The 19477-nt window shown below is 42.5% G+C and overlaps 1 protein-coding gene across 3 annotated transcripts in view; it reads left to right on the top strand.

The window, feature by feature from the left end:
• Positions 1-19477, top strand: part of AMN1 (antagonist of mitotic exit network 1 homolog) — an 86104-nt gene that overhangs the window by 14193 nt on the left and 52434 nt on the right. For all 3 annotated transcript variants that reach the window (XM_030543506.1, XM_030543499.1, XM_030543514.1), the window contains one exon: positions 9071-9203. In XM_030543506.1, coding sequence (XP_030399366.1) covers positions 9071-9203 — 133 coding nt within the window. The remainder of the gene's footprint in view (positions 1-9070; positions 9204-19477) is intronic.

Genomic DNA, 19477 nt, shown 5'->3' with positions numbered 1-19477 from the left:
AGCCCGCTCAGATCATTGCGGCAGTTATGAGCACTGTGAACACCTCGTGCATTATTCTGCAGTATATGCAGCACTAGAACCTGCAAAAGCGGGCAAGGAGGTGATGGCAGCACGTTGACGACAATGATGAGGACATGGACACAGATTTCTCTCGAAGCACGGCCCCTGGAAATTTGGACATTATGGTGGTAATGGGGCAGTTTTGTGCCTTGGAACGCCGATTCTGGGCCCAGGAAACAAGCACAGACTGGTGGGACCGCATAGTGTTGCAGGTCTGGGATGATTCCCAGTGGCTGCGAAACTTTTCAATGCGTAAGGGCACTTTCATGGAACTTTGTGACTTGCTTTCCCCTGCCCTGAAGCGCAAGAATACCAAGATGAGAGCAGCCCTCATAGTTGAGAAGTGAGTGGTGATAGCCCTCTTGAAGCTTGCAACATCAGACAGCTACTGGTCAATCGGGAATCAATTTGGAGTATGCAAATCTACTGTGGGGACTGCTGTGATCCCAGTAGCCACCGCGATCACTGAGATGCTGCCATCAAGGGTAATGACTCTGGGAAATGTGCAGGTCACAGTGGATGGCTTTGCTGCAACTGTCTTTTCCCTAACTGTCGTGGAGCGATAGACGGAACCCATATCCGTATCTTGGGACCGGAGCACCAAGCCAGTGAGTACATAAACTGAAAGGGGTAGTTTTCCATGGTGCTGCAAGCACTGGTGGATCACAAGGGACGTTTCACCAACATCAATGTGGGATGGCCGGGAAAGGTACATGACGCTCGCATCTTCAGGAACTCTGGTCTGCGTGAATGACTGCAGCAAGGGACTTACTTTCCAGACCAGAAAATAACCACTGGGGATGTTGAAATGCCTATAATTATCCTTGGGGACCCAGCCTACCCCTTGTTGTGGAAAAATTCACCCACGCATCATTTTTGATCAGAGACTCAGCCTGAGGCCTGTTTATTGATTACACACCAACACACTCATGCACTCACATACAAACACACTCCGTCTTGCTGTTGTTACCAATGAGTTGCTCCCCTTAACTTCACTGGCCAAGTGAGTTAGATCGGGGAGGGGTGGAGCTGGGCTTCTGCCGATCTGGCTCGATGCTCTGATGGTGAAAAGACGAAACCCAGGGTTTTCTGCGAGACACCTCACTTCAATAGCAGCTTCCCCCTTATGCAAATCTCCCAGATTCAAAATCTGGGACTGGGTCTCTTGGTACTTTTTGCTGCTTTTCTCTGCGCTGGGGGTTGTCCCCATGCTGCAAAGAGGGTGTTCCCAAAGGAAGGTGCTTGCTTCTAACCCCCAAGGCCATCAGTATGTCTGCTCTTCTCTAGTCAGCCCACTTGACAAGTTTGATTGCCCTTGGTCTGGCTCCTGTCCCCTCTCCAAGGGTTGCAGCTGTCTGGATCTGCCTGCCTTCCATGCCTTCCTCATTCACACCTCATTCATTCAACAGGGCAATTGATTACAAAGTGAGGGAAAGATCTTATTCTACTTCTAGCAAGAAGACATTTTTCTTTTACCTTTATTATACTACCTTAGGGGCCTGCTATAACATATTACCAGGGTTCAATACAAAGTCATATAAAAGTTATACAAAAATGCATAATGCAGAGATTTATCTACAACTGCATTGATTGACTGCTGTGTGCAGTAATATAGTGACCCCTGGGTCTTTGAATGAGGCTTTATACTTTGCGGGAGGGCAAGGAAGTGAGCGGCGAGTCAGGGGCGAGCAGGTGGGCAAGCAGTGGGTGAGCAAAGACGCGAGCAGTGAGTCAGCAGAAGGGGTGGGCATGGGAGTTTCTGGCAGGGGAGGGAGAAGGTGAAAGGAGGCGAGTTGTAAGTGGGGGACTGACTAGGAGGGATGCAGCAAGCCAGCAGGGGGCTAGGCAGTGAAGAGGGGTGTAATGGTGGGGCCGAGCGGGGAGAGGGTGGGTCCTATTTTACTGCTGTGATCTGGTTACCCTATGCGTGCTGTTTCTTTCCCCCTCTACAGGCTTCCACACACCGTCAGTGCCTTGCTAGTGTGCCATGTGCCGTGAGATATCTCTTCTCTTTGTGTGTGACTCTGAGTATTTCCCTAGTGTGTGAATTTATTCAACAAAATCTTGGGCTTCATAATGTATACCATGAGTGAAAAGAAAAAGTAAACTAGAATCAGAACACAGAGTTTTCAATACTGAATGGACGAATAAATACGTACTGTTTTCAAAGACAAAATACTGTGCCTTGTGTGTCGTGAAACGTTAGCCGTTCCAAAAGAATACAACCTTCGGTGGCACTTTGAAACCAAACATCCCAATCTCACCAAATTGAACCCAAATAAAAAAATAAAGCAGCCAGTTTAGCGAAAAACCTTAGTGAAGCACAGCAAATTTTCAAGAAAGTGAGCACTGAGAATGATATGGTTACTAAAGTAAGCTTTCAAATTTCTAAGGAAATTGCTGCTGCTGGGAAATGCTTCACAGAAGGTGAGCTTTTAAAAAAGTGTATGTTGATTGCTGTATCTGAGTTATGTCCAGAAAAGAGGGGAATATTTGAGAATGTCAGTCTATAATGCATGACCGTACGGAGAAGAATAGCTGACATTTCTACCAATCTAAGTGATCAGTTAAAGCAGAGAGTCAGTGAATTCTGCTTTTGCTCCCTAGCTATGGATGAAAGCACCTATTTAAAAGACACCGCCCAACTTCTTATTTTTATTAGAAGGAATTGATAAAAACTTTGAAATTACTGAAGAACTTGCTGGCATGTGCTCCATGACAGGTCGCACAACCGGAAAAGAAATCTCCAGTGAAGTGATAAAGTGCATGAATGATAAGTCGAGATTAGATTTCACAAACTTGGTGGCCATTTGTACTGATGGTGCTCCAGCTATGTGCGGAAAAAATGTTGGAGCAGTTACTCTTCTTGGAGAATTTATCAGGAGATAAATAACCAAACATCACCGCATTATACATCAGCAGGTTTTGTGTAGCAAAGTCTTAAAATTTGAGCATGTAATGTAAGTGGTAGTTTCCATTGTAAACTACATCTGTACTAGAGGACTAAAACATAGCACGTTTCCAGTCTTTCTTGAAGGGGTAGACGCCGAGTGCAGTGACTTAATCTACCATACGGAAGTGAGGTGATTGAGTCGAGGAAGAGTGCTCCAGCGTTTCATTGCTTTGAAAGAGGAGGTAGCAAAATTCCTAGAACATGGGCCCATAAAATTCCCAGAGCCTGAAAATGAGTCCAGGAATCAAGATCTCTTTTTTTCTTTTGTGATATTACAGTACACCTGAATGATCTCAACATTCAACTTCAGGGGAAAAATCAACTTATATTTCAAACGTGTGCAGCAGTGAAAGCTTTCAAAATGAAATTGTAAGTTTTCAGAAGTCAGCTGTCAAAAGGTGAAATGTGTCACTTTCCCACTTGTGCCCAGTGTATCCCTCAGCACAAACACCCCAAGTTAGGAGAAATATACCCAAAGCACATTAATCTTTTGATTGACAGAAGACTTACTTTGTCTAAAGAAGAAGACATCCAGTTGAAGTTGATTGAAGATCATTTTTCTCTGGATCCAGAGGAAGTGCCACTAGATTTGCAGTTGGAAGTTATTGAACTTCAATGTTCGGCAGCTTACCAAAATAAGCACAGAGAAAGCAGCCTGCGGGACTTCTACAAAAGTCTGGATGATCAAAAATACAAGAATCTTATCAAAGTTGCACTGAAAATGTTCAGCATTTTTGGAAGCACTTACATATGTGAACAGACATTTTCCATCATGAACATGAATAAAAACAAGCAATGTTCTTCTCTGACTGACGACCATTTGGAAGACATTATGAAAATATCCACTTCAAATATGACCTCCGAATACGACAAGCTTGTTGCCGAAAAGAGATGTACTATCCGGGAGAACGATTTCTCCGCTTGCCTGTTGTGCGCTATCTTCAACCTCCTCCTCCTCATGCGATTCTGGGACTCCATGGTCACCTCTGGTGATGAGCTCTGCATCGTCACTTGTGCTGATCAGCTTGCCATGCTGGCCAAACAGGAAATAAAATTCAAAAGTTCACGGGGCTTTTCCTGTCTACCTGGCCAGTGCATCTGAGTTGAGAGTGCTGTCCAGAGCGGTTACAATGGAGCACTCTGGGATAGCTCCCGGAAGCCAATACCGTCAAACTGTGTCCACACTACCCCCAAATTTGACCTGATGATGTTGATTTCAGTGCTAATCCCCTCGTCGGGGAGGAGTACTGAAATCAATTTTAAGTCCCCTTTAAATTGACAAAAATGGCTTCGTCGTGTGGACAGGTGCAGGGTTAAATTGCTCTAACACTGCTAAATTCGACCTAAACTTGTAGTTTAGACCAGGGCTTAGAAGCAGTCAGCAGTATCTCCTGTCAATGTAAACAAACTTGTTTGTCTTTGCAATTGGCAGAATAAGTAAGACTGAATGAACTTGTAGGTGCTAAAGGTTTACACTGTTTTGTTTTTGAATGCAGTTATGCAACAAAAAAATCTACATTTTAAAGTTGCACTTTCACAATAAAGAGATTGCACTTCATTACTTGTTTGAGGTGAATTGAAAAATACTATTTGTTTATCATTTTTATCATACATATTTGTAATAAAAATAAATATAAAGTGAGCACTGAGCACTTTGTATTCTGTGTTGTAGTTGAAATCAATATTGAAAATGTAGAAAAACATCGAAAAATATTTAATAAATTTTAATTGGTATTCTATTGTTGTGTGATTAATTTTTCGAGTTAATCGCGTGAGTTAACTGTGATTAATTGACAGCCCTATTGATTTGTAATACTTTGTCAGTGGATGTCAAATATTTTGATTTCATTAGTTACTGCTGTATTATGTTGTAATGGGTGGTGTTGCGTGTCTGAGTTAATGACTCAAGACTGTTGAAATAACAGGCTCAATTGGAATTTTTTAATCTAAAATTATCAATCAGAGATTAATACACCACTATACAGAAAAAATAGTCACTGCTGTCAGACTAAGAGCTGGATGTGTGTCTCTTGCTTCTGGAAGGGACTCTGTTTTCATTCCCCCAACTAAGTTTCCATACCAGTATCGTTATATAGGGGTTCCAACAGAGGAAACCTCATTGCCAAGAATATCCTCCCAGAAACATATGTTGTGATGTTCTTTCTATACATACTCAGTTTACCTGATTTGTGTGAAGGCATGATTATTTACAGCTGAGAGGACTAACAATTCTTCGAGATAATCTCTCTCAGTGGGTCCTAGTTACCCCACTGTCATTCTTCCTTGTTGATTCCCCAACAGAAAACATCTGCCGTAACAATCATCCCTTATTAGTTTCCCAAGGCTATATATGCACATAGTGTCTGGGCCTTAGAATTCAGACATACTCTTTGTTGAAGATAAAGATTCTAAAGAATAGTTAATATATAAGTGAATCAAATATACAGAAAGAAAGAACTATTAAAGCGTTAATATTTACTAACAGGTACTAACACTGGAGAACCAGGAACCCCTAATAATAGATCACCGCTCTTCTCCTTCCTTCCGCATCCTCCCCCATATTCTTCTGCTTCCACCTGTGGCCTGAGACGAGTTTGTTCTTCAGATTCTTATCTATGAAATGGGAGTATTGACTTTGACTTCATGGTGTGCTGTCATTACTGAGTTGATCTGGTTGAAAATCTTTGTTGAAACAGTTTTGTCGCTGATTGGCCAGCAGCTAAACATTTTCTGGGAGCATATTGATTTTGCCAGAATTGTAGACAGTAAATTAAGGGTTTTGATAGGGTTGAAACATTTAATTTTATCATTTCAACTTTTGGTAATTATAATAATCAAAATGGTAAAGTTGAAACAATGCTTTGATAAGATCAAAACAAATATTTCAAAATATTTCATGAACAACTCTGAGATTTTGACTTTTTGGCTCAATTTGGCAATAAATGAAATTTCAAAATCTCAGAATTTCATGCAGGAAGGAAATTCCATTTTATTTGTTTATTTATTTATTTTTGGCTAGTTAGATTCATCCTTGGTTTACAGTGACACACTGGACCTGAGAGGAGGAGTTGTGGTGATGCAAGTTGCTTACAAGTTCTACTCCTCTAGTGGGGTCTGCAGTCACCTGTTACATTCCAAGCAATGGGTGCTGCTAGCTCTGGAGGAGGGTATGGCCAAGATGTCCCAGAGACGTGCTAAATCTACACATGCCTAGACAGCCTCTGCTGAAGGGATTCCTAAAGGGCCTTGACTGCAATTTAAAATAACCTCTGGGGAAGTTGATGTGCAAATGCTGCCTGAACCGAACCAGGTGTGAAGCACTCCCTGAGATGTAGGCCATGTGCTTGAAAGTCTCCCCCTCCATCTGCAAACTGTTTCATGTACAGCTGAACTGGAACAGCATCACTGAAATATTTCCTCTGGACATCATTCTAAAGGTATCTGGATAAGTGTCATCTTTTTGTTGTTTTAAGAGAATTTTCCAGAAGATCCATCTCATTTGGCAACTCTTATCTTGCTGCATGTTTGAACTAAACTTGTCTTATTTAAAAGAGGGAGAAGTGATCCTGCCAAAATATAGGAGCATTCTGGAATTTAAAGCCTTCCTGGTTTAAGACACTATTGAATTTTGTGCACTTGTAGCAGAATTAAATACTCAAGTGTACATTTACTAATAAAGACGTTACACATTTTTGGATTTGATTGTTCTCTGGTCCTTCTGTTCCAAGTAAGTATTTACTGGTGTGAATGTATGGGATTAATTTGCACAAGCACCATTATTCCTCATCCAGCACTCTTTCATAGATGTTTCAAAAAGCAAAATATGTCTACTCTGTTTAAGACATGGTTCTGGAGCAAAGTAAATTCATAAGTATTTGAGAAACCAGTAAATCTCTCAAAACAGAAAGCTATTGTGAGACATGGATGGTGGGAAAGATAGGGAGCAGTGAATTTACAACATAGAGAAAAGTGTCTCAAACAGGATGTGTTGATATTGTTTCTAGTACAAATATGCACTACAATGTGCTGCCTTCAGATTAAGAACAACCAGCTGCAAGGACAAACTGTTTCTTCAGGCATGAACAATAATTCTGAGAAGTATGCATCATGAATAATGCCCCCTTCGCACTTCTATCTAATGGGAAAGGACTATATCAAGAGCAACATCTGTTATATTTTCAGGCCACTAAGTGGGCATTGCAGAGTAGAAGTTTTTTTAAAAAAAAGCTGTAATATGATTCCTTTTAATGTCTTAAATTAGTGCTGTCAAGAGATTAAAAAAATTAATTACAATTGTGCGAATAAAAAAAATAATCCCGATTAATCGTGATTAATCACACTGTTGAACAATAATAGAATACAATTTATTTAAATATTTTGGATGTTTTCTACATTTTCAAATATATTGATTTCAATTATAACACAGAATACAAAGTGTACAATGCGCACTTTATATTTATTTTTGATGAAAAAAATTTGCACTGTGAAAAACAAAAGAAATAGTATTTTTCAATTCAACTAATAGAAGTACTGTAGTGCAATCTCTTTATCATGAAATTTAAACTTACAAGTATAGAATTATGTGCAAAAAATATCTGCATTTAAAAATAAAACAATGCAAAACTTTAGAGCTTACAATTTTAGAGCCACTCAATCCTATTTCTTGTTCAGCCAATCGCTCAGACAAAAGAAAATTTGTTTACATTTGCAGGAGATAATGCTGCCCACTTCTTGTGCACAATGTCACTTGAAAGTGAGAACAAGTATTCTCATGGCACTGTTGTAGCCAGCGTTGCAAGATATTTACGTGCCGGATGTGCTAAAGAGTCATATGTCTCTTCATGCTTCAGTCACCATCCAGAGGACATGCATCCATGTTGATGACCAGTTCTGCTTGCTAACAATCCAAAGCAGTGCAGACTGACACATGTTCATTTTCATCATCTGAGTCAGATGCCATCAGCAGAAGACTGATTTTCTCTTTTGGTGGTTCAGGTTCTGTTGTTTCCGCATCAAAGTGTTGCTCTTTTAAGACTTCTGAAAGCATGCCGCATACCTCATGCCTGTCAGATTTTGAAAGGCACATCAGATTCTTAAGCCTTGGGTCGAGTGCTGTAGCTTTCTTTTGAAATCACACATTGGTACCTTCTTTGCATTTTGTCAAATCTACAATGATAGAGTTCTTACAATGAACTTGTGCTGAATCATGATCCGAGACTGCTATAACATGAAATGTGTGGCAGAATGCAAGTAAAACAGCAGGAGACATACAATTTTCCCCCAAGAGTTCAGTCACAAATGTAATTAACATATTATTTTTTTAATGAGCATCATCAGCATGGAAGCATGTCCTCTGGAATGGTGGTTGAAGCATGAAGGGGCATATGAATGTTTACCATACCTGGCATGTAAATACCTTGCAATACTGGCTACAACAGTGCCATGCAAACTCCTGTTCTCACTTTCAGGTGACATTGTAAGTAAAATGTGGGCAGCCTTATCGCCCGTAAATGTAAACAAACGTGTTTGTCTTAGCGATTGGCTGAACGAGAAGTAGTACTGAGTAGACTTGTAGGCTATAAAATTTTGCATGGTTTTGTTTTTGAGTGCAGTTATGTAACAAAAACATTCTATATTTGTAAGTTGCACTTTCATGACAAAGAGATTGCACTACAGTACTTATGTGAGGTGAATTGAAAAATACTTTCTTTTATCATGTTTACAGTGCAAATATTTATACTAAAAATAATTGTATAAAGTGAGCACTGTACACTTTGTATTCTGTGTTGTAATTGAAATCAATATATTTGAAAATGTAGAAAAGCATCCAAAAATGTTTAATAAATTTAAATTGGTATTCTATTGTTTAACAATGTGATTAAAACTGCGATTAATCAGGATTAATATTTTTAATCGTGATTCTTTTTTTAGTTAATTGCTTGAGTTACCTGCAAGTAATCGACAGTCCTATTTTAAATTAATAATTGTATTTAATTCAGTGTAGTACTAGTACATTGTGCCTCTGTATGACTGAATTTTAACGTACATTTATTTCAGGTGTCTTCAGTGCTTGACAAAGAACATTTCCAGATATGTTGCAGATATTAAGCCTTTGCCTCCCAACATAAAAGATAAGCTGATAAAATTAATGAGTATGCAAGGGCGGATAAATGATTCAAACATCAGTGAGGTAAGAACCCATTCAAAATTCACTTCTGCCTGTCACTCCACATTCATGCCCGTTTATTACACAGGAAAATACAAAATAATGAGCTCAACTAAAATTATGTATGCAGTTCAATAAGTGAGCCGAAAACCTCGTACTATGTAAACTTCCCTTCCTTCCTTCTTCCTAATACCATCTCTTGCTATTTCATGTCATGCCATACCTAGCCTTGATTGACGGGATTGTGTCTTTTATCTATCTGTAAAGCTCCATAAATGCCTACAACCTTGGATAAAAATGAAGATGATGAATATGGACACAAGTCAATGAAAAAGTTTTCTAGTTGACTTATATGTCATCCTGTTTTGGATCAGTTTAATCTGGGGGAATCCTGTTGTTCAGTGTACACACTTGAATATAAGATCCTGTGCAATTTATGAAGCAGTTCAGAAGCAGTAGCACTTTGCCCTTCATGTTGCTATCAGTTTCTAATTAAGTTGTCTAACCTACATAAATAAGTGTGTAACATGCACATTAATCGCAGTTGCAAACTCAATGGCCTAATAGCCAAGCAGCATTTTTTTTAAAACATTTTTGCAGAATATCCCTAGCAGGAATAGTGGATTGTGTCTGTTTCCTGAGGCCGCTGCACAGAATGCTTCCTTTACAATACAGCAGGATCAGCAGATTGACTCTAAGTGCTGGACCACACTGCTGTTTCTTCTGGTAGCAATGGGAAAGCACTATGACAGGAGCAATTGCCAAAATGGGCTTCTACCAGCTGATATTTAAATAATGTAAGGTTCTCAAGAAAATCTGAGATTCTTCTAATCTTAGGTGGGCTTTAGGTCTATGATTTAGGATAAAATTCCATTAAATCCTGATTTTCTTTGAAATATGATGGTGAGGTGAGGGCTATGAGCTCTGTGATTCAAAATTCTCTCATCCCGATTGCTCATTAATGTTTGTCAGGGTTCCAGGATGAATTTTTTTACTGACTTGGCCTCAGTTGTAAAGTGAGATGTTTTATCATTTATATCCTTTTATATCAACTCAGTCTCGAAAGAAGGTGTAAAAATTGTGGAAAACTGAAGGTTGACCTTGGTGAAATAGGAGGAATGAACAACTCCCGAGTTTGTTCCTTTGATCTGTGACTCATGACAGGCAAATACTATCAGTATCTGAAAGTCAGAATAATGAGACTTTGAGGCGAGGGGCAGCATACCAGAATTGTTGTGAAAAACTGAACAAAAACTTCACACCTAACATGCTACATTTCTTGAACTATAATAAAAAAAAGTGAGACAAAATTAGAAGTGAGTCAATCTTATACATGCAGTTTCTTTTAATGAGCCTGTTGAATTGCTTTGAGCCATGCAAGGGTCATTTTTGCAGTGAACAAACATTTCTAGGCATGATAAGGGCTTTGCATAATTTTTTCATATGTGATCTGTGCATACATATGAGAAAAAGCAGTTTACAAAAACTCAAGCTCCCTCTTTTTTTTACCCCCGTATTCTCTAACAGAGTGTCTCCTCCTTTACCACTTTCTGTTCTCAGCCTTAAGCTGCTTTCAATAGCTTATCACTACCTTCTCTTGGGCCTGGTCTACACTACACGTTTATACCGAATTTAGCAGCGTTAAACTGATTTAATCCTGCACCCTTCCACACAATGAAGCCCTTTATATCGATATAAAGGGTTCTTAAAACCAATTTCTGTACTCCTCCCCGATGAGGGGACTAGCGCTGAAATCGGTATTGCTGTGTCGGATTAGGGTTAGCGTGACCGCAATTCGATGGTATTGGCCTCCGAGCAGTATCTCACAGTGCACCATTGTGACTGGTCTGGAAAGCCATCTGAACTCGGATGCACTGGCCAGATAGACAGGAAAAGCCCCGCGAACTTTTGAATTTCATTTCCTGTTTGGCCAGCGTGGAGAGCTCACCAGCACAGGTGACCATGCAGAGCTCATCAGCACAGGTAACAATGCAGTCTCCTGAGAATCAAAAAAGAGCTCCAGCATGGACTGCATGGAGGGACTGGATCTGATCGCTATATGGGGAGAGGATTCCGTGCTAACAGAACTCCATTCCAAAAGATGAAATGAAAAAACATTTGAAAAAATTTCCAAGGCCATGATGCAGAGAGGCCATACCAGGGACTCAGGACAGTGCCGTGTGAAAGTTAAGGAGCTCAGACAAGCCTACCAGAAAACCAAAGAAGCAAACGGAAGGTCCAGGGCAGGGCCGAAAACATGCCACTTCTACGCGGAGCTGCATGCAATTCTCAGGGGGTCCGCCACCACTACCCCACCCCTGTCCATGGATTCCGAGGTGGGGATGGTAATCTCAGCCATGCCTGAGAATTCTGCTGACGGGGAAGATGAGGAGGAGGAAGATGAGGACGAGCTTACAGAGAGCACACAGCACTCTGTTCTCCCCACAGCCAGGAACTTTTTTTCACCCTGACAGAATTGCCCACCCAAGCCACTATCCCACACAATGAAGCCATGGAAGGGACCTGTGGTGAGTGTACCTTTTGTAAATATAAACCATGGTTTAAAAGCAAGCGTTTTTTAATGATTAATTTGCCCTGAGGACTTGGGATGCATTCGCGGCCAGTACAGTTATAGGAAAAGTCTGTTAACATGTCTGGGGATGGAGCGGAAATCCTCCAGGGACCTCTCCATGAAGTTCTCCTGGAGGTACTCCAAAAGCCTTTGCAGAAGTTTCTGGGCGGGGCAGCCTTATTCCGTCCTCCATGGTAGGACACTTGACCACGCCATGCATGTAGCAAGTAATCTGGTATCATTGCATGACAAAGCCTAGCTGCGTATGGTCCCGGTGTTTGCTGGCGTTCAAGCAACATCCTTTCTTTATCTTGCTATGTTATCCTCAGGAGAGTGATATTGTTCATAGTAACCTGGTTGTAATTCAAGAATTTAATTAAGGGGAAGAAGATGATTGGGCTGTTTGCCTGTGGCTTAAAAGAAATCCTTCCCTGCATTTAGCTAAGCAGGGGGAGGAGGGAATGGGTGACTGGCGCTGAGCTTTTTTGCGTTTGGCTCGCTGGGATCTTCCCTGCTATTAGCCACGCAGTAGGGGGGAGGGTGGCTAGCAGTGATTTTCCATGATACCAGCCGCGTGGTGGGGGGAGGGGTAAAGCGATCATCCCAGAGAATTGGATGGGGGGAGGTTCTGGTGCTGCACATTAAGAGGAAAGAAGCAGCACTGAACGGGTTTGCTTACTATTTGGGAAAGGAGGGTGCTGGATATATGAAGGCTGCAGAAGCCGAAAAACAATGGCTTACCATGGCCGCATGCAAGCCGAATTCTGATGCCTGGACCTGCGTCTGTGAGATCTCTAATACCAGAGCTGCAGGCACTCAAAATTAAGATGCAGAATGCGACCTTGTAGTGAGATCACATGTGCTATGTAATGTGAATAGTGTTGTTCACCGTGAAAGAGTATAAGCATTGTTCTGTAAAATGTATCTTCTTAAATACTTCTCTCCCTTTTTTCCCTCCCTCCTGCAGCTCCAAATTTTTCAAGTCTCCCTCCTCTGTCCCGACGGCTCTCTCAGATAAGGCGGCAGAAAAAAAAGACACGAGACAAAATGTTCTCAGAAATCATGGAAGTGACCCGCAATGAAAGAGCTCATCTGAATGAGTGGAAGGACGTGATATCAAAGTACCGGAAAGATGCCAGTGAATGTGAGGAGACGAGAGACACTCGAGATGAGAGGTGGCGGCAGGAAGATCAGAGGAGGCAGGATGCAACTCTGGGGCTCCTGCGTGATCAAACGGACATGCTCCGGCGTCTGGTGGAGCTTTAGGAACAGCAGCAAGATCACAGAGTGCCGCTGCAGCCACTGTATAAACGCCCTCCCCCCTCACCATGTTCCTTAGCCTCCTCAGCCACCAGATGACTAAGAACGTGTGGGTGGAGGCTCCGTGCAACCGCCCACTCCACCCCCGTGGACAGCCCAACCAAAAAGCTGTCCTTATTTTGACATTTTTTTAGTGGCCTTTTCCTTCCCTCCTATCCTCCTCCCAAACCTCACCCAAGCTACCTTGTCAGTTCTCTCCCTCTTTTTATAATGAATTAAAAAAGAATACATGATTTTTAAACAAGAGTGACTTTATTTCCCTAGAAAGCAAGCGGTAATTGAAGGAGGAAGGTGGGTGGCTTACAGGGAGTGAGTCAATCAAGTAGGGAGCGGTTTATCAAAGAGAAACAAACACAACAGTCACACCGTACCCTGGACCGTGATGAAACTGGTTTTCAATGCTTCTCTGATGTGCACCGCTTCCTGGTGTGCTCTTCTAATCGCCCTGGTGTCTGGCTGCGCGTCATTAGCGGCCAGGTGATTTGCCTCAGCCTCCCACGCCCCCATAAAGGTCTCCCCCTTACTCTCACAGAGAGTGTGGAGCACACAGCAAGCAGCAATAACAATGGGGACATTGGTTTGGCTGAGGTCTGAGCGAGTCAGTAAAGTGTGCCAGCGTGCCTTTAAACGGCCAAATGCACATTCTACCACCATTCTGCACTTGCTCAGCCTGTAGTTGAACAACTCCTGACTGCTGTCCAGGCTGCCTGTATATGGCTTCATGAGCCATGGCATCAAGGGGTAGGCTGAGTCCCCCAGGATAACTACAGGCATTTCAACATCCCCAACTGTTATTTTCTGGTCTGGGAAGTAATTCCCTTGCTGCAGCCATTTAAACAGAGTAGTGTTCCTAAAGACGCGAGCGTCATGAACTCTTCCCGGCCATCCCACGTGGATGTTGGGTGAAACGCCCCTTGTGATCCAACAATGCTTTCAGCACCATGGAAAAGTACCCCTTGTGGTTTCTGTACTGGATGCCCTGGTGCTCCGGTACCAAGATAGGGATATGGGTTCCATCTATCACGCCACCAGTTAGGGAATCCTATTGCAGCAAAGCCATCCACTATGACCTGCACATTTCCCAGAGTCACAACCTTTCGTAGTAGCAGCTTAATGATTGCTTTGGCTACTTGCATCACAGCAGCCCCCACAGTAGATTGGCCCACTCCAAATTGATTCCCGACTGACCGGTAGCTGTCTGGCATTGCAAGCTTTCAGAGGGCTATCGCTACTCGCTTCTCAGCTGTGAGGGCTGCTCTCATCTTTGTATTCTGGTGTTTCAGGGCAGGGGAAAGCAAGTCACAAAGTTCCACGAAAGTGCCCTTACGCATGTGAAAGTTTCGCAGCCACTGGGAATCATCCCACACCTGCAACGCTATGCGATCCCACCAATCTGTGCTTGTTTCCCAGGCCCAAAATCGGCGTTCAATGGCTGGAACCTGCCCTATTACCAGCAGGATCTCCAAAGCGCAGGGGCTCGCCATTTGAGAGAATTCTCTGTCCATCTCCTCATCACTCTCATCGCTGTAGCCTCCTCCTCCTCGACTGGTTTTGCAGGTCCTGGTTCAGCACTGACTTCACGAGAATGCGCGAGGTGTTTACAACGTCCATGATTGCTTTCTTGAGCTGAGCAGGGTCCATGCTTGCCGTGCTATGGCATCTGCACAGTTCACCCAGGGAAAAAGGCGCGAAACGGTTGTCTGCTACTTTTACGGAGGGAGGGGTGAGGCTGTACCTAGAACCACCTGCGACAATGTTTTTTGCCAGATCAGGCACTGGGATCTGAACCCAGAATTCCAATGAGCTGGGGAGACTGCAGGAACTATGGGATAGCTATGAGATAGCTACCTACAGTGCAACACTCCGGAAATCAACACTAGTCTTGGTACATGGACGCACACTGCTGAATTAATGTGCTTAGTGTGGCCGCATGCACTCGACTTTATACAATCTGTTTTAAAAAACTAGTTTCTGTAAAATAGGCATAATCTCGTAGTGTAGACATCTCTTCGCCTCTTAAAAGGAATAAGTACTTGTAGCAACATATCGGACTAAAAAAGAAGTACGGGTGCTTACATTAGCAAAATTTGATGGATATACTAAAAATATGTAAGATTAAATTACATATCTGATTGTATAATTAGAAATTTATTGGAAACTGTGCTGAAAATGTCTGTCTGTAAAATAAAAATATGGAAATATTGAAAATGAAGCTCTACCCAGCTCCTCTATAACAATGCTAAGCCCTCATCCAAATTTAGAAGCAGACAAAGAGCGCAAGCTACCTGTCACCGGATTGGTTCTCTCAGACTGTGGTAACTAATTATCTAAAAAATCCAATCAAGCTGACTGATCCTCAGGTCTCTCTGATTACCAAGTTCAAACTTTATTAAATGTGGCAACAAATTGGTAACAATTTTCATTTACTTTTTCAGCTCTTCATACATAAACAGTATAAACAATCTTTAACATAACTCACATTAAAGTCTTGTATCATTAAGATTTCTCAATCATACTGTCAGGGAAAAGTGAGCCCCCCCTCCCCCAAGGCCTTAGGCCTTTTAGCAAAGCTATGAAATTTTAGAGCTTCAGCTAGGCTTGCTTTTCTGTACAAAGGGCATGCGGTGGCAGAAAGATGTGGTTGGGGCCCCAAAAAGAGGAACTGAAACTGGGAAAAGGGGGAACAAGGTGGTAGAACAGAGAGCCCCAGGACAATGCCAAATTGCGACAGCTGTCCTTGCGTAGCCAGACCACAATAAAAGGTGTTAGAACAGTCAAACAACAAACTTGACTAGAATTGATAATAACAGGAAAAACCATAAATGGAAAGGTAATTGGTCAGCCTGCTTGTGATTAGCATTGTATCCCAAATAAAGCAATTAAAATGTGTAACAAGCATGCTACATTTTGCGGTTTTAACCTTTATAAGCTTGGTAAGATTTGTAGAAAGCAGAGCAGCTTGCCTCTTGCATGGGGCCATGCTGACTCTCCCTGCATATATGCTTGTGTGAAATAAAGGAGCCTCAGGCTGTCTGATCTAAAATCAACCGTATTGTCAATTTTCCACAACAATTCCTAAAGTATCTCTCCTCTTTCCTTCCCCTGCCACCCCCCTCCTCTTTGGTTGCATTATTTATTTTGCTACTTGAAACAAAAATTATAGCTTTGCACTACAACTGCAGTTTTTCTGAGAAACCTGCACTGCAGGTGCAGACATGTAGAGACATATTTTTGGAAAAGTGATAAATGCAGTCAGCGACATTTAAATTTACATAAGAAATAATGAAAACCAAAAAGTCATCGTGGGTTATTTTTGTGAAAATTTCTGCATGTAAAGCATGTTTAAATTTAACCAAATAAAATCAATATATTCAAAATCATGACTTCTCCTTGATCATTAGCTTTCCTTCAAAAATAACCATGATGGGATCTGGGGCCAGAATGTACTAAACAAACAAAAAGGGTGACGTGGAGTTTTCAGCAAAGCTGCTAGTGCTGGAACAAAACAGTAAATCCTATAAATCGTCACGACTTTTAAGAGAAAAACTGTAAAACTCAAGAAGATCTGAAAGAAGACAAATATTCATATAGTAAAGTGCTACCCACACTAATAAAGAACATTTCCCTAGTCACTAACTTTTAATTTTCTGGGTTTTTTTATTTTAGTTTTTGCTTTCCACTCAGCTTTACTTAGTAATATTTACTGAATATCAGTGTGCTCAGCACTATACAATGCATGAGGCAGGAACCAAGTCTCCCTTCGGGCAATTTATGGTCTAAGCTAGATAGAAATAGTTCAGCTACATAATAAATTAGATGAAGATTCGTTCTTCAGGCAATGCAGATTTTTAATTTTATAAGGCAACACTAAAAGGCTTCACAGAAGTTTACTGGAAAGGTGGGACTGAAAGAAGAGATTGGAATACATGGAATAGGAGACTGTTCCAAGCACAGGCGGCAACATGGACGGATTAAATCAAGAGCAGAAGGATGACACAATGAGGGTAGTTTTAGCCAATCCTGAGGAAGAGCAGAGAGAAAAGAGAAAATTCACAGAAGTGAAACTGAAGGGCTTTAAATGCCAGGACACGAAGTCTAAACTTGATGTAGAAGATGAGAAACCAGCAAAGGATTTGAACAGAAGGAAGGATATAATGACATGCTTGGAGCAGAGGTGTGAGAAGATGCTGAGCAGCAACATTTTGGATGGACTATAGGGGAGCAAAGGCACAGGCAGAAAGGGGGATATAGGAGTGAAGAAAAAAGATGATCAAGTTCTGGGCAAAAAAATGTAGAAGCAGAAACAAAGAACGGAGAACAGCTCCTAGAAATGTTGTAAATTAAGAAAAGGATTTTGTGACATCCTGGATGTGGGGGAAAGGAGAAAACGAGAGGAGTCAAATATAAGCCATAGTTGTGAGTCTGGGTAATGGGGAAAATACTGGAATTAACAGAGTGAGAAAGATCTGAGAAGAAAAATAGAGGATGGAGAGAGAGGGGTTGTGGGAATTTGAACTGGCATTTGGATATCCGAGAAGAGAGAGACCATCAGAGATGCAACACGCAACAGATAGGGAATGGCAGATTCAGAAGCTGTCAGCATCGAAGTTTAATGTGCACTTTACATGACAAGGAGGATAGGACCAAAGACAGAACCCTGGGGACATTAACAGAGCAGGAGAGGGACACAGGAACTACTGAAGGAAGAGAACCAAAGTACTGAAAGTATAAGGAGAAAAGACATTCCAAGGGTATGTCTACACTACGGGATTATTCCGATTTTACAGAAACCATTTTTTAAAAACAGATTGTATAAAGTCAAGTGCACGCGGCCACACTAAGCACATTAATTCAGCGGTGTGTGTCCATGTACCGAGACTAGTGTCGATTTCCAGAGCGTTGCACTGTGGGTAGCTATCCCATAGTTCCCACAGTCTCCCCCTCCCATTGGAATTCTGGGTTGAGATCCCAGTGCTTGATGGGGCAAAAAACATTGTCGCAGGTGGTTCTGGGTACAGCCTCAACCCTCCCTCCATGCAAGTAGCAGACAACCATTTTGTGCCTTTTTCCCTGGTGAACTGTGCAGATGCCATAGCACGGCAAGCATGGACCCTGCTCAGCTCAAGACAGCAATCATGGACATTGTAAACACCTCGCACATTCTCGTGCAGTCAATGCTGAACCAGAACCTGCAAAACCAGTCGAGGAGGAGGCGGCTACGGCGACGAGAGTGATGAGGACATGGACACAGAATTCTCTCAAACGGCGAGCCCCTGCGCTTTGGAGATCCTGCTGGTAATGGGGCAGGCTCTAGCCATCGAATGCCGATTTTGGGCCCGAGAAACAAGCACAGATTGGTGGGATCACGTAGCGTTGCAGGTGTGGGACGATTCCCAGTGGCTGCAAAACTTTCGCATGCGTACTTTCATGGAACTTTGTGACTTGCTTTCCCCTGCCCTGAAACGCCAGAATACAAAGATGAGAGCAGCCCTCACAGTTTAGAAGCGAGTGGCGATAGCCCTCTGGAAGCTTGCAATGCCAGACAGCTACCGGTCAGTCGGGAATCAATTTGGAGTGGGCAAATCTACTGTGGGGGCTGCTGTGATGCAAGTAGCCAAAGCAATCATTAAGCTGCTGCTCCGAAAGGTAGTGACTCCGGGAAATGTGCAGGTCATAGTGGGTGGCTTTGCTGAAATGGGATTCCCTAACTGTGGTGGGGTGATAGATGGAACCCATATCCCTATTTTGGCACCGGAGCACCAGGACACCCAGTAGAGAAACTGCAAGGAATACTTTTCCATGGTGCTGCAAGCACTGGTGGATCACAAGGGACGTTTCACCCAGCATCCACGTGGAATGGCCGGGAAGTGTTCATGATGCTCGCGTCTTCAGGAACACTGCTCTGTTTAAATGGCTGCAGCAAGGGAATTACTTCCCAGAAAAGAAAATAACAGTTGGGGATGTTGAAATGCCTGTAGTTATCCTGGGGGACCCAGCCTACCCCTTGATGCCATGGCTCATGAAGCCATACACAGGCAGCCTGGACAGTTGTTAGAAGTTGTTCAACTACAGACTGAGCAAGTGCAGAATGGTAGTAGAATGTTTATTTGCCATTTAAAGGCGCGCTGGCACACATTACTGACTTGCTCTGACCTCAGCCAAACCAGTGTCCCCATTGTTATTGCTGCTTGCTGTGTGCTCCACACTCTCTGTGAGAGTAAGGGGGAGACCTTTATGGGGGGGTGGGAAGCTGAGGCAAATCACCTGGCCGCTGATTAAGCGCAGCCAGACACCAGGGCGATTAGAAGAGCACACCAGGAAGCGGTGCGCATCAGAGAAGCTTTGAAAACGAGTTTCATCACGGGCCAGGTTATGGTGTGACTGCTGTGTTTGTCTCCCCTTGATG

The sequence above is a fragment of the Gopherus evgoodei genome, chromosome 1 (assembly GCF_007399415.2).
Source record: "Gopherus evgoodei ecotype Sinaloan lineage chromosome 1, rGopEvg1_v1.p, whole genome shotgun sequence".
NCBI lineage: Eukaryota > Metazoa > Chordata > Testudines > Testudinidae > Gopherus > Gopherus evgoodei.
This window is presented reverse-complemented; position numbering and strand designations above follow the sequence as displayed.